Source organism: Drosophila eugracilis, unplaced genomic scaffold (genome assembly GCF_018153835.1).
Source record: "Drosophila eugracilis isolate 14026-0451.02 unplaced genomic scaffold, ASM1815383v1 contig_367, whole genome shotgun sequence".
In the NCBI taxonomy this organism is placed as follows: Eukaryota; Metazoa; Arthropoda; class Insecta; order Diptera; family Drosophilidae; genus Drosophila; species Drosophila eugracilis.
In genome coordinates, this window is record NW_024573224.1 from 2,069,291 (window position 1) to 2,082,640 (window position 13,350).

General features: G+C 43.3%; 1 protein-coding gene across 1 annotated transcript; it reads right to left on the reverse strand.

Annotated features, from left to right (window-relative positions):
* Positions 1-1,592: 1,592 nt before the first annotated feature.
* Positions 1,593-7,594, reverse strand: LOC108116275 (junctional adhesion molecule A). Its single transcript, XM_041818702.1, is given in 6 exon segments — positions 1,593-2,081; positions 2,147-2,371; positions 3,033-3,290; positions 3,766-4,134; positions 6,342-6,470; positions 7,147-7,594. Coding segments are annotated over 5 exon segments (1,011 nt in total). The 5' UTR covers positions 7,232-7,594; the 3' UTR covers positions 1,593-2,081; positions 2,147-2,201.
* Between the last annotated feature and the right edge of the window lie 5,756 nt (positions 7,595-13,350).

Genomic DNA, 13,350 nt, shown 5'->3' on the forward strand with positions numbered 1-13,350 from the left:
AAATTCCGATTATTATTTATCAAGTTATGATCAATATTGTGAGGTTTTGGTATGAAATACAGGCCTTGTTTTTTTTGCTAATATGTTTACGTTTCTAATAAGTTTTTGAGATTTCTTAAGTGTTTTTATTGATTTTTATTTTTAATATTATTGCAATCATTTCTATTTTGAAAATAACACTAACTTAATTCTGTAGCACATTGTCTGGTTAGTAGAATTAGAAGCTGAGTTATGGGAGGTAAACTGTGAGAACCCTGAAGGGGTATCCACTAGTCGCAATACCAGCCTGTGGCGTTTCTCGAGGCTTCGTTGTTCTTGCCCGGCACAACGTATTAAGCCCGTAAACAAGTCTACAAGCAATGGCTCCGGTTAAGGCAAGCGCCAAAGGGTACGGATACGGCTTCGAATATGACTACGAATACGACTACGGGTCTGGCAGTGGCTGTGGCTCCTACTGGGCTGTAGCCCTGAGCATGATTTGTTACTGACAGCGTCTCAGGCAGCAGCAGCAGTAGCATGGCCAAAGAGTCGAGGCTGGGTTTGATTTATTTCTCGTTGGACAATTTATGAGTGAAGGTGAAGCGGCAACAACACCACAACCGGTCCAAGGATCCCATCACCCAGCCGGACCCTCAGCACTATGGTCTTGCAATTCATTGAGCCGAACCCGAGAAGCGTCCTTTCAAGGGGTTATGTTCCGAAATCCGAACGGGAGGGCAAGAATGGGTTAGGGACTACGACTGGGACTGGGACTGTGACTGTCAGCCAGCGCGTGTTTCAGATGCGTAAGATTCCCCAAAGACTTGCGAAATGTCGGAGGAAAAGAAGTGGGCGCCACGACATGCTTACGCCCATGTACATCAGCTCCTTCTCCTCCACCTTGCTCCTTTTCGCCACTTTTAAACCCGCTCCTTTCGCCGGGTTGTGATGGATGTTCGCCTGCTTTGGTGCCTTTTCCTTACTGGAGGTGGGGGTGACTCAAGGGGACTCTGCGGTCTGCGGAGATGGGAAAAGGGACGAGCAGTTCTTGCGTGCAGACCCATTAGCGGCTGGGAACGTCTTTTATTTCAATTACCACCACCTTATGCAAAATTCAGCGAACACTTGGCAATAAGGAGATGCGTTATGCGGCTTGTTCCTTCCTTTCCAGAAAGAGAAAGAGTCCTTATTTCTCCTTACCCAGCAGCCATTACTCATTGTGTTTGCGTGCTTTGCGGCGCCTTTGAAGATACCGGAATTGTCACTGAGTCATTCCTGCATTCAGGTACTTATCCCAGAGTTATCCCATTGTGGCCCAAACTTTGTCCGAGAACTTCGTCTGTAATTGCCGTCGAGGAGTGTGAATTATGCACGCTTCAAATATTTCAATTACCCTGCTCCAGGCACACCTGTCGTCGCACCTTCTCTCTTTGCCCCATAAAATCGAAAGTGTTCCGTCCTCGCCGCCTTTGATGTTCGTTCCCTTGTGCCTCGGGGGACAAGAGTGCCATGTACTGATGACCCGACCTGACCTTATCGTTTTTCAATTACCGCTCGAACCCTGGCCCCGCCCCGGCAATTAAGCGCCATAATCCGGGTGCCGGGATGTCAAAGTATCGCATTTACTACACCGGAGAATGGTGATGGCCACACACATTCATATCACCATCAATCATTGGGCTTGCAAATTAAATTGCACCCGCTTCATCATAATTAATCTAGATCTCGCCTATCTATTATTAAGATTAAACATTTATTTACATTCGTTACGGGTTCGATTCGATTCTGATTCGATTGCTCGCTTTTTTTTTTGGTATCTCTAGGTATGCGATCGTGTGCACATAATGTATCTGTCATATTCGCTATATGCTAGATGGCTATATGGCTATATGGCGGCACATATGCACTCTCGACCTATTTACTTAATTACGTATAAAAATACTTAGAGACTGAGCCACAAAAACACAAACATAAACAAAAACTCGATTTACATATTTACAAGACAACGCGACATCGACGTCGTTAACCTCCTCCATCCACCAGAATATCTCCAAAGAAGGGGCGTTAGCATGGGCGGTAGTTGTTGTAACGGGGGGCGTGGTCTGTAACGAGATGATGACTCCTGACTCCTGTGAGCTGATGGTGGCATTAAAAATCACCGACTTACCCGGCTGCCGGGCTCCAGACATCGAACATAAGTTGCCGCTCGACTTTGGCTCGGTTTAGTGGATGGGTGCACGGGGTTGAAGAGGTGCGGGGGCCAACAGGACAACCAGTAGGACCGCCAGGAGCAGCAGAGGCAGCGGGGGTAGTTCCAGCCTCGACCCCAGTTCGTGCTGCATGGCCGCGTGCTGCTCACTCTTAATGATATGCACAAAGACGCTGTCAGAATCTGTTGGGAGAAGATAGTTGAGCCGGGGGGTTAAGGACATCGTAAAAAAATATTATAAAATCATTAGTTCTTAAAAGCAGGATCTTAAATAGCTAAGATAGCTTATTCTGCACAAGAACTTGTTACAAAAATGTTTAGTAGAATTACTAAATTAAATAAATGCAATTTTGTTGGTAACATTGTTGTTTTAATGTTAGACTAAGGTAACGTAGTTAAAAAATCCTGATAACTGATTAAGTACAGTTGATATATTAAAAGGAATATTCAGTTAAATAAAAAACATTATTAATAAATCTGTACAGGTCTGTTCTAAAAGTTACTTTAACTTAAGTTGATTTAAACATTTTACATCCTTTCCTTGCATAAAAGAAATATATAAATACCAAACAATTGAATTATTTTAATTTTCAATATCTGATAGTTAATTCATGTTGTTTATATATGCAACTACTTTTCGTTAGTCAAGAGCATGCATAAATATTTAATAAGAGTCAGTTAGTGGCATGTTTAAAATGTAATTAAGTATTTAATGAAATTAAATTTGTCCTGTAAAACTGACAGTTTCGTCTACGGTTAATTGGATTTTAAATTGCATTTAACTATAAACACATACTATGTCTGTATATATGCTTAGTCTAAAAAGTTATAAGCAGTTACTAACTTGAATTCTCCGCTGAGCAGGTGTAATTGCCGGAGTCCGTGTGCAGGACACGCGATATTACCAGGTTGCTGGTCTTCATCTGCTGCTCGGACACTACGCGTATGCCGCCTCGAGAGGAGTCGCTCACCAGCTCCGTATCCTTGTGCCACACCATGTGCGTATAGGGCCCTGGAGCCTGGGGGGCGATGCACGTCAGATTGATGTCGCTGCCACTCTGGATGAACAGCTCGCGGTTGGCCAGGATCTGGGCCTTTGGAGGCTGTCAAAGAGCGGCACCAATTTCGATTAATGGGTATGTCAACAAGTTGCCTATGGGGGTACATGCCCAACAAGTCCCATTCCCAGACCCACTCTTTTGTGTGATGTTCTGGGGTGTTTGATAAACTAATTTGTCAAAGTAATCCCAGCTCTTTGTACCCGCCGGCTGCTGTCTAAACGGAGATGTAAACAACGTCTACATGGAGCTACACGACCGCCAATTGATTGAGATTCAAAGTGCTGGTATGGTACCGGCATTAATAATTATGGTGGCTCATGAAAGGGTTTGCTAATTGGATTTTTGTTATAAATATCAATTTAAAATGTAGTTAATGGACTTCAACATTTTCTAAATGATTATTTTGGTAAGAGTCAAGAATATTTCTGTGGGAATTTAAGACTGGAGATCATCTAACATCTAACGACTTCATCCCTCGTAAAATCTATGTAATCCTCCTCATTGGTAGATACTTACTCACAACAACCAGCTTATAGGCCTGACTAATCTTGGGCTCTGTGGACACTTGACACTCGTAGATGCCTGCATCCCTTGGCTGGACCGAAACGATCTTTAGCACCCACTCGTCAGAGTTGTCAATGTGTCGCGCCAGGAAACGCTGATCATTTGTGTAGGTCATGATTCCTATGGTTAGGATGTGAAGATCTCTTTGTCGGATCCAAGACACAGCTCGATCGCCCAGGTGACGAACGCGGCAGTGGAGTCGGGCTGTGTTGCCCAGAGCAGCGATAATCTCCCTATCCGTGGAGTTGTCGAAAACTGGATCGAGGGCATCGTAATTATCTGGTATTAGGTTGGATAATTCCTCAGCGGCGGCCAGGTGACCTAAAGGTTAGTTGAAAATAAATAAATATTTTAATTTAAATGTGTTCAGAATGTTTTCACTAGCTTATGTTTTAAATTAAGAAATCCAAATTTAATTTAACTTCCACAAAGACCAAACAGTCTTCAAAATAGTTACAATAACCCCAAAAACCCTTCGGAATTTATTCAGATATCTCCTTTGTATTTAATGGCTTCCCATTTACACGAGTCTAGAAATCCGACCTGCCCCCATTAAACATCCCCATTGGGTAGTTCATTCCAACAGCTGTATCTGGACGTCAATCTAAACGTATTCAAGTGCATTCCAGGGCACGAGCCGTGGGGCCAGACAGATAGATGGACACAGGAAGCGTCGAATGGATAGACAGTCCGACAGCCAGATAGATAGATATGCAGACAGATGGATAGCCGATTGGGTGGCTCAATCCGCTGGCGGAGATGCCCCAGCTGACGGAGGGAATCAGCATTCATTTGATTAACGAGTATTTGTGCTTAATTTATGCCCGAGCTTAAGCATGCACTAGCCCCAATGGAGGAGCCATTCCCACGTTTATGATCCATTGCTGGGCGAACAAGTGATTTATGTGGGTGGTGCTGGCGGTGCTTTCGGTGCTCATGATGTTGCTTCATCGCCCCAATGCCGATGTATTAGCCAACTAATGCGCTAATAATCCATGAGTGCCTAAACAAATACAAACACAAATACAGCTGTGGTGCTAGTGTGGAGAGAGCTTTGGGACTGGGACTGGGACTGGGACTGGTACTGCGATTTGGTTGTGGATATATGGATATGGAGTGGATAAACACATATTGATTTATAGGCCAGGATCCATATTGTGTGCCTGTGTTCGTGTGTGGTTGGGCAAATTTAGCTATCAAATATCAAGCAATAAAATGACGTTAAACACTTAATTGAAACTGTTGCTCCACAGCCGCTGGTTATGTTTATGCTTTCGATGCTTTTGCTTTGCTTTTGGCCGGGCCAAACACTTCAACTGAAATTGCTTTTTATGCTGCCCTCAAAATAACAAAAAAAAAACCCTCAAACATACACACATTCTGCCCTCACACCGGCAGGGAATATGTAACAACATAAAAATTTTTTAATAAAAGTTGCGTATTTACATACAAAGTGCGGGGTGGTAAGTTGGAAAATTGCCGGGTCGAACCGCAACCGCAGCTTCAGTGGCCATGGCTAACGCCTCCTTTGGATCCCCACATCCCACATCCCGCAACCCAAACTCATACTCCTCCCGAGCTGCAGTACCCCAAGCGAGCCCTAAACTGAGTTCAGGTGCCATAAATTACAAATGAGCAATTGCAGCTGCTGCTGTTCCGTGTTTCAAACTCACACTCGCAGTTGAGAGATGCGAAATAGATGGCATCATAAACAATTCCGGACAGTTGGGAACGGATATTACCAAATTCAGATCCCTTTTAGAGATCACTTATCCATTAGGGACCCCAATGCTCTCAGTTCAATTTTTCCAAGTGACGAAGCAAATTTGAAATTAACTTTTTCTATAAACAACATTAAAAGTTTGCCGTGTTTAATTGAATAAACTATGTATCCAACTTTTTAATAGAAACATCTGTGTGAAAAAATAACAAACTGGAAAAGTAACTTTTTATAAGCGTAATTTAATAGTCAAAAAGATGTTTGCATAACCCAAATAAAATAACACGAATACATTTTGGCTTAGTCTGCTTTTGAAGATTGTTTATGAATGAATTATTTTGGGAATTCGGATTTAGGAAAGTTCTGTTTATGCTTTCATATTGCATTTTTCCTTCTCATTTTTATAAGAACTAAATAAAGGGCCTTGTATAAGATAATTTAATGTTTAAAAATTATAAGTAAAGAATTTACTCTCTCAATTATGAAAATAATTTGAGTTAAAATATGAAAAAATGATTTATTTGGTTCTGAAACCTAAGACAGAAAGCTGTCTATAATGCTTTTATCCCCGCTTTTCACAGGGAGCTTAAAAATGACTTTCCTTTGCTTCTAATTCGAGATCAGTGTAATCCCCGCCATATCCCTCAATCTAATTGAAATTACTTTTGCTATGCCCCCCAGTTCCGATGTCCAATACCATCCGCTTTTGCGATTCTCATTTATAATGCCATTTCTGATACGATTGCCCAGTCCCCTGGCTGGCTTAACCCTTTGAGTACTGTCTGATTAGATTTAAATCCGTACTCACCGAAGTATTGGCTGCTGCGCCGGCTCTGCTTGTCGACTGGTGCGGTTAATCCCATGATCACGAGCAGCGCCATAAAGTATTCCACCAACATTTCATGCGCAATTTGTGGAGCTCTCCAATTACTTATAACTGTAGCCAGGACGAAGGACCAAAAGGCAGGACCAAAAAAACGAAGAGACCGACAACAGAAAAGTAATTAAAATAAATGATGGCAATCGCGGAACTCGACTCGACTCAATTCAACTCGTCTTGACTCGAAAGGCAAACACACACAAAAGATGAAGATGAAGGACACTCGGCTTCTTGCCCCGCCCACATCTTCGGCGTCCACAATTGTGCAGAAACAATAACTGAAAGGGATTAGGCTCAGGGCTCCATCTTATCGGAGCTCCGGAAACCGCAGCACATTCATTTAAACTGATGACAAGACCGCAATGCGGTCGAGTTTTCAATCACCATGACGCCCACAGGACAACAACGAGATGAAGATGTCCTTGCGAGGGAGGAGGGGATGTGGGGGTCGTTAGAAGGATCGAGGATGGGGAATAGGGGGGGAGGGGGTTTGGTTGGATTCGAGCTTTTGGTAATTTCTTCATTACACACTAAGCTGTCCATTCAATTGCTTCTGGCCAACGGAAGAGGAAAAGCAGGAGAAGCATTTGCCTCGCCCGCAGGCAGCAATTTCGCTCTGGTCACGTTCCGATAATACACTTAATTATATTCGACAGGGACGTGGTGGGGAAAAAGGGGGGAAACGGGAAAAGGAGGAGGGGACTTCGACCATGTTCTATGTAGTGGTTAAAACCCTGCTACCTTTTGGCTAAGAGCGGACTAGATTCGATGGCCGTGGTCGGAGTAAATGTAGCGCGAACTGCGTGCCGCCATCTCATGCGCAACGTAACGCATTCGAGCGCGTTGCGTTTGTGTCCTTATCCGCGGGGGAGAGGGGTGACAGGGAGTCCTTACGTAACTGTCCTTACGCTACGACGTAAGAAACACACATTCCCGCACTTCGTCACACCACCGCACAGTCAACTCAAAATCAGTCACTCCAATGACGCGATTCCAATTCCAATTCCGATTGAGACGCCAGATACGAAAGGCAGCCGAGCAGGCGGACACGAGACGAGTCACGTTCCCACCAGGGTCACGGATAGCAGTTCACGGGTCACGTATCACGGGTCACAGTTCACACAGTAAGTCGCTCCCCACGTTTCCGGCTTGGCAGCGCTCGTTGCGTGTGTGTGGCTTGAGGCGCGGTAAACAACTGAACAGAGCTGCTCCTCCGAAACCTCCAACAATATGCAAATCTCCAGGAACAGCGGGAGCAACAGCAACAAGGCGCCGGCGCAGTAGCAACATGTTGCTGCAACATTTATTGGAGCCAAATTGAATGGTAAGCATGATGGGGCATCGGAGGGTTAAGGCGTGCTTCTGCATGTCCTTAAAGTTCATCATTGGAGGTGCGTGGCTGAATGTCCTTATGAAATATTTAACGGGGTGCGTTTGATTTGTGTCACGCGAAGGCAGACAGCAGATCGGCTCCCAAGCAAAAAAAAAAAAGAGCAACAATGGTGAGCAGCGGCAATAATAACACAAAACAACATCAATAATAAAAGGCAGAAAACTCATGCATGACAAGGCGCCTTTTTCAGTCAGCTTTTTGCAATTGAAAGTGGCAATGGTAGTGGCAGGAGGCAGGAAGCAGACACCCACACAAGCACAAGGACAAGCACAACATGCCACGCATTGTGCGCCCATTGTGTCAAAGCGGAAACGGATATGAAGCGACCATAGCGCTGTTGCTCCTGCTACGCCCGATGTAGCTGTGCTGCGAGGCGACTTATCAAAATCGATGAGGCAACATATGGTCGATTTTAATTTTCTAACATATCTCTTTACGCACACACACACACAGACACAGGCGACATACGAGCCATTGACACGACACAAGCCACTGAAATACCTACACATACTCGCACACGCAGACTGACATCCTCACCTCGGGAAAGTCCCTTTTACCCGAACATCTCCCTTCGATGGCTGCACTCCTGCCATCATCGCCCCTTCGCCCCCTCAAATCCGTTTAGCATATTTTCTTTGGAAATTGAATTTCCAAGTTATTATAAATATTTCTCCAATAAATGCAATTTGAGTGGAATTCTTTCTTCGTCATCGTGTGCTTCGACTTCTTTACCTACTCCCGTTTTTAGCATGTCCTGGCAAATCAAATAGACAACAGGCTAAAACGGGCGCCTAAGTAAGCAGAGTTCCACCCACTTCGCTCATATTATTTTACACTAACAAGCCAAACATTCCTTAAATTTAACAAGCGGCGACATTTTTTCAGCCCCCCATCATCCATCTCTCTTAGCCCTAAGTGAATTCTGTTTTCCTCGTTGGCTTTTGGTGGCAAGGGTGCAGAATTATGAAAAATGTTTACTATATATTCTTTTTCGTTTTTTGGGGGAGGAATCGCCAGGAATTGTTGCAAAAACGTCAAACTCTTAAAGTGCGGTTGTGGGTTACGATTGCTTTTGATCTGTTGCAGAGTGCCCCAAAAAGTATGCTTTAATATGCTAAATTCAATATTTTTTGCAAACTTTTGAAGGGATCACTTCGATGGATGTTTTTGAGTGGAAATAAAAGTCACTCTCCATGTTAGTTTTTCTCAAGCAAACAGTAATACTTATGACTGCCAGAATACTTACAACTTCAAAGTAGATGTTTTTACATCAATATATATTGAGACTACAGATTATCATTAAATAAAATATTCATCTGACAAACATTTCTACTTCTAAGTGAAGATGTGGTCTTACAAACTGAAAAATATGTTATTTTTGTGTTTCAATTTATCTTCGAGGGAATTCGCTACATGGAAGCTCGCCTGTATTTATTATGACTGAGGTGTTTCGACGCTTTGCGTCTCCGATTTGGACATTGATTGCATACAGAATTGATGGGAATGCTGGCAGTCGGTGCTCTTACCTTGTCCTTCTCCAAACCCCATCCCTTTTTTCCTTATCCCAACCACTTTGGGAAGCCCTTCCGGTGGGAAATAATATACTAGAGGGAATGCAAAGGACGTGAGGCAAGGGAGTGAGGTGAAGCGACTGTCGTGTGTAAAATTGATAACTTTGTTTGTGTAAACAGCGACGCGACATATCGCCCCCATGCAGCTTCCTCTTCTACATTCCCCTTCCTGTGCCCCTCTCCATTCTCTTCCCCCTCTTCACCTTTTCCCGCTGGCGACCGACAAATTTTCCGACATGATGTATGTTTTCGGGGCGTGTGCGTGTTTATATCGCGTATACGTACCGCTGACTACACACAGGCAGACACACATACACATACACATACTGGTACTGGGACTCGAATTATCGGTGTCAATTTTTATGCTGCTACGTGTGCGAAATTTAACAGAGCGCCAACTGATGAGTGAACCTGTAGACACATCCCAACCCCTCGTCGAATCCATGGACGAAAAGCAAAAACAAAACATAAAACGATGTCGCCCAATTTGGCATTACATGGCGATTGCCGAGGACTCGATAACGAAATGGAAACCAAGCCAAATGGAGAGCTACAGATATAGCTACAGAAACAGAAGTAAAATAAGGACGAGCAAGAGGATAAAGAAAGCCGGGCGAAAGCAAGGTGAAAGCCAGGCTAAATATGCCAAAAGTAGTTGCAGGAAGAGGAAAGCCAGGACAATAAGAATCAGAATCACCAGCAGAATCAACAATGGCCATGGTCATAGGAGAAGTAACAAGCGTTACGGGAGCAGGAACAGCAACAGCAACAGCAGGCGGGACAGGCGATGCTTAAGTTTTGCTCAACTGTTCATCAGAATTACAAATTGTATTCGATTTCCGGCATTTGTGACGCTTGAGTTAACAGGCGAAGTAAGCAGCCAAATGGGTTGGGATATGGGGAAATCGAAATGGAAAGGGAAAGGGGAAGGATTTGGGGCAGCTGCTATAAAAGGGGTGGCGAAGGGGGTGATAACCAACCCCAGGAGCGATTTAAATGCCATATAAAGTTTTATGCATATTGCGTACTTGTTGTCCCAGCGATAGTTTATTCGTACAAGAAGACAAGAGAGAGAGAGAGAGAAACAATAGCTAGGATACTGGGGAAACCGATTGGGACAAGCCCCAAAACGCTCCATTTGAGGCCGTTGGGTTGTCAAAACGTTTGATTCGATTAGACCGATTGATTGTATTAGCATAAAAATCGCATTGATTCGGCTTAGCCAAGCACTCAACGCTCGCAGGGATTCCGATTTGAGGATTTCGTTGGCGATGGGGAATAAACGAGGTGACTTTACCCCCCGCCTCCCCACACACTCAGGTTCTCATTTTCAATTTTCCATTTCCCATTTTCATGGAAAACAAATCGCAATCCTCTAAAGTTTGCTCAATTCTTGCGAATTTATATGAGGCGTCTATGTCTTGTTGTTCTTCGCTCGAAACTTGCGGCCCCAAAAACTTTTCTATCTAGATCTCTTTCAGTCGGTGACTTTCGCTTGATTTATAGGATTTGGCGCGCTTTGGTGAAAAGTAATATTTAAATAATATTTTTTGGCGGAACGGAAAGGGGATCGTTGCGGACATAACTCATGATAGCAATACCCAGGCTCTTTTCATGGCGATATTGTAAATATATATACTGTTTTACCCATATCCGTATTCTCGAACTGAGGTCATCCGCCAGGCGCCGGAACTCATTTCCCAGCAGATCCGATGCCAATTTCGATTCCGTTTCAGTTCAGAAAGTTTAAGCCATCACATAAACCCATGATTGACCAGCCATCGTGTGGCGATTTCCCTTCCAGCCATCGGGGGTTTAATTATAGCCACCATAATGCGCACAAATAGCAGGTTACATTCAATTTGACATGTAATTTTATCGCCTGAAAAGAAAAACTTTATATATGTGTGTGTGTCTGTCTGTCTGAGTGTTCTTTTGTATGGACGCGTTGGTTACAATTCAAATACATATATTTTATTATTTTATTATCTACTGTTTTATAACTTTTTGCCAGCAGCTCCTAAGCTGGCACTCAAACTTTCTGCACGTTTTCCGTATAAAAAGCACTGTGGGCCAACCGGAGCTTCCGTCAGCAGATTTGTGTCGACTTGTCCCGCCCCCCTTTTACATACATACGCGTACATTGCTATTGCCATGGCTTAAATCTATAGCTATTTTCTATCGAGGAGGGGGGCACCAGCCCCCTGAAGACGCGGCACAAATGGCGCAATTGTGTGAAAGTTGAAAAACGTTTTTTGGCGAAATGTGCGGCACTAAACAATGCCATAAAGCGTCAAACTTGTCGATACTTTTTCGCTCTACCCCGGTTGCCATCATCCAATCTCGTACACATTGCTCTTTCGTATCTCGGCGAACGTATCTCTTTCATTCGCTCGCTGTCAGAGCCAGTTGCTGTTTTTCTTGTTATTCAGCTACTACTTTGATTATAACAATGGCAACTGGAGGAGACACTACCAAGAACGGCAATGGCAATGGCAACAAGGAGGACAGAGGATATACAGTGGGTAGAGGGGAATCGCTAGACAATCGCTTACAATCTTGGCAGACAAAAGTTTTCAATTTGTAACTATTTGTTGTTCTGGGTTATGTAAATTGGCTCATGTCGGTCTTGGTTGGCAACTTGAGGAGCATTGCATTCATTCCGATTCTAATTTCGTCCAAAGCCACTGCCCACAACCCCCTTTCTCTCTCTCTCTCTCTCTCTCTGGGCTCTTTGGGGTCGACTATCTCCTTTACACTTCATTTGCAATGACAGTTGTTGGAATGTTTGTAGAGAGCTGGTAGCCAAAAATTGTTATAAATGGCCATTAATGTGCATTTGAAAATGGGTATACTGGGGAACGGGGGGAAAGTGCATTTTGACCAAAAAGAGCTGACTAATTTCGTGCGCTTGAAATTATGAAAAGTGTTTGGGCCATCAAAATGTGAATCCAACTTTGGCCATTAATCATTTATGGGCGTTCGTTTTTCAGCCCCTTGCAACTTTGCAACTTTCTGCCATTTTTAACCCCCTTCCACAGAGCCACTGCATAGCTCCTGCACTACCTAACAGGAATATCCTTTTTTCTGACTTATCATATTTGTCATTTATTCATATCTATATGTATCTGTATTCGAATGCCATATGGAAAAAGTCTTAATATTTGATTCATAAAGGAGACAATTTTAACAATTTTTTATACCATAACAGGTCTTTTAGTTTTGTTAATATTTTTATGAATATTTTTATAAGCGGAAAAGTATAAAATGTGTTATTTTAAAAGGTAATTTTTTAACGAGCGAATGACTTTTGTTGCCTTAATCGATTTTATATTTATGACAACTTAATAATGTCAAGCACATTAATAAATATGTTGTAATTTAAAGTTAAAAATATTTTTATTATTGTAATGATTTTGCAATAAAAGCATCCTTATCAATAAGGACTACTTTTTTTTGGTTGCACAGTGTAATCGATAAGCAATGCAGCAGTCTATGGCCTTGGACTGCAACTACGGCAGCAAAATCTACAATTGTTTGCCCCCGGCGGCCTTTCAATGGGCAATTTAACCCAGCACCGACAAACAGAGATATCCATTTGTTGATGCTAACCCTCCCAGCAACTTGCCGATTTTCCCTCGTTGTGTGGCAACTATCATGATGGGCTTCTCTCAATATTTTCCTGGTTAATAAATATGCTCAAGCGATATGGCTGTGAAAGGGAATGGCTACATAAAGGCAATAGCAGCTGGCAAAAGGAAAGACTGGGGCTGGGGCATGTGGCAGAAGAAAGCACAAACATGTAATAAAATGCTTCAATAATTTAATTTAATTTTTTATTGCCGCTCAAAATGCGAGACGACAGTGCTGAGAATGCGGATCCGGATGAGGATGCGGATCCGGATGAAGAAGTCGATGGGCACGCACTGAAAGGGAATGTAGAATGCGCCGTAATCCAGCCGGAAAGGGATTA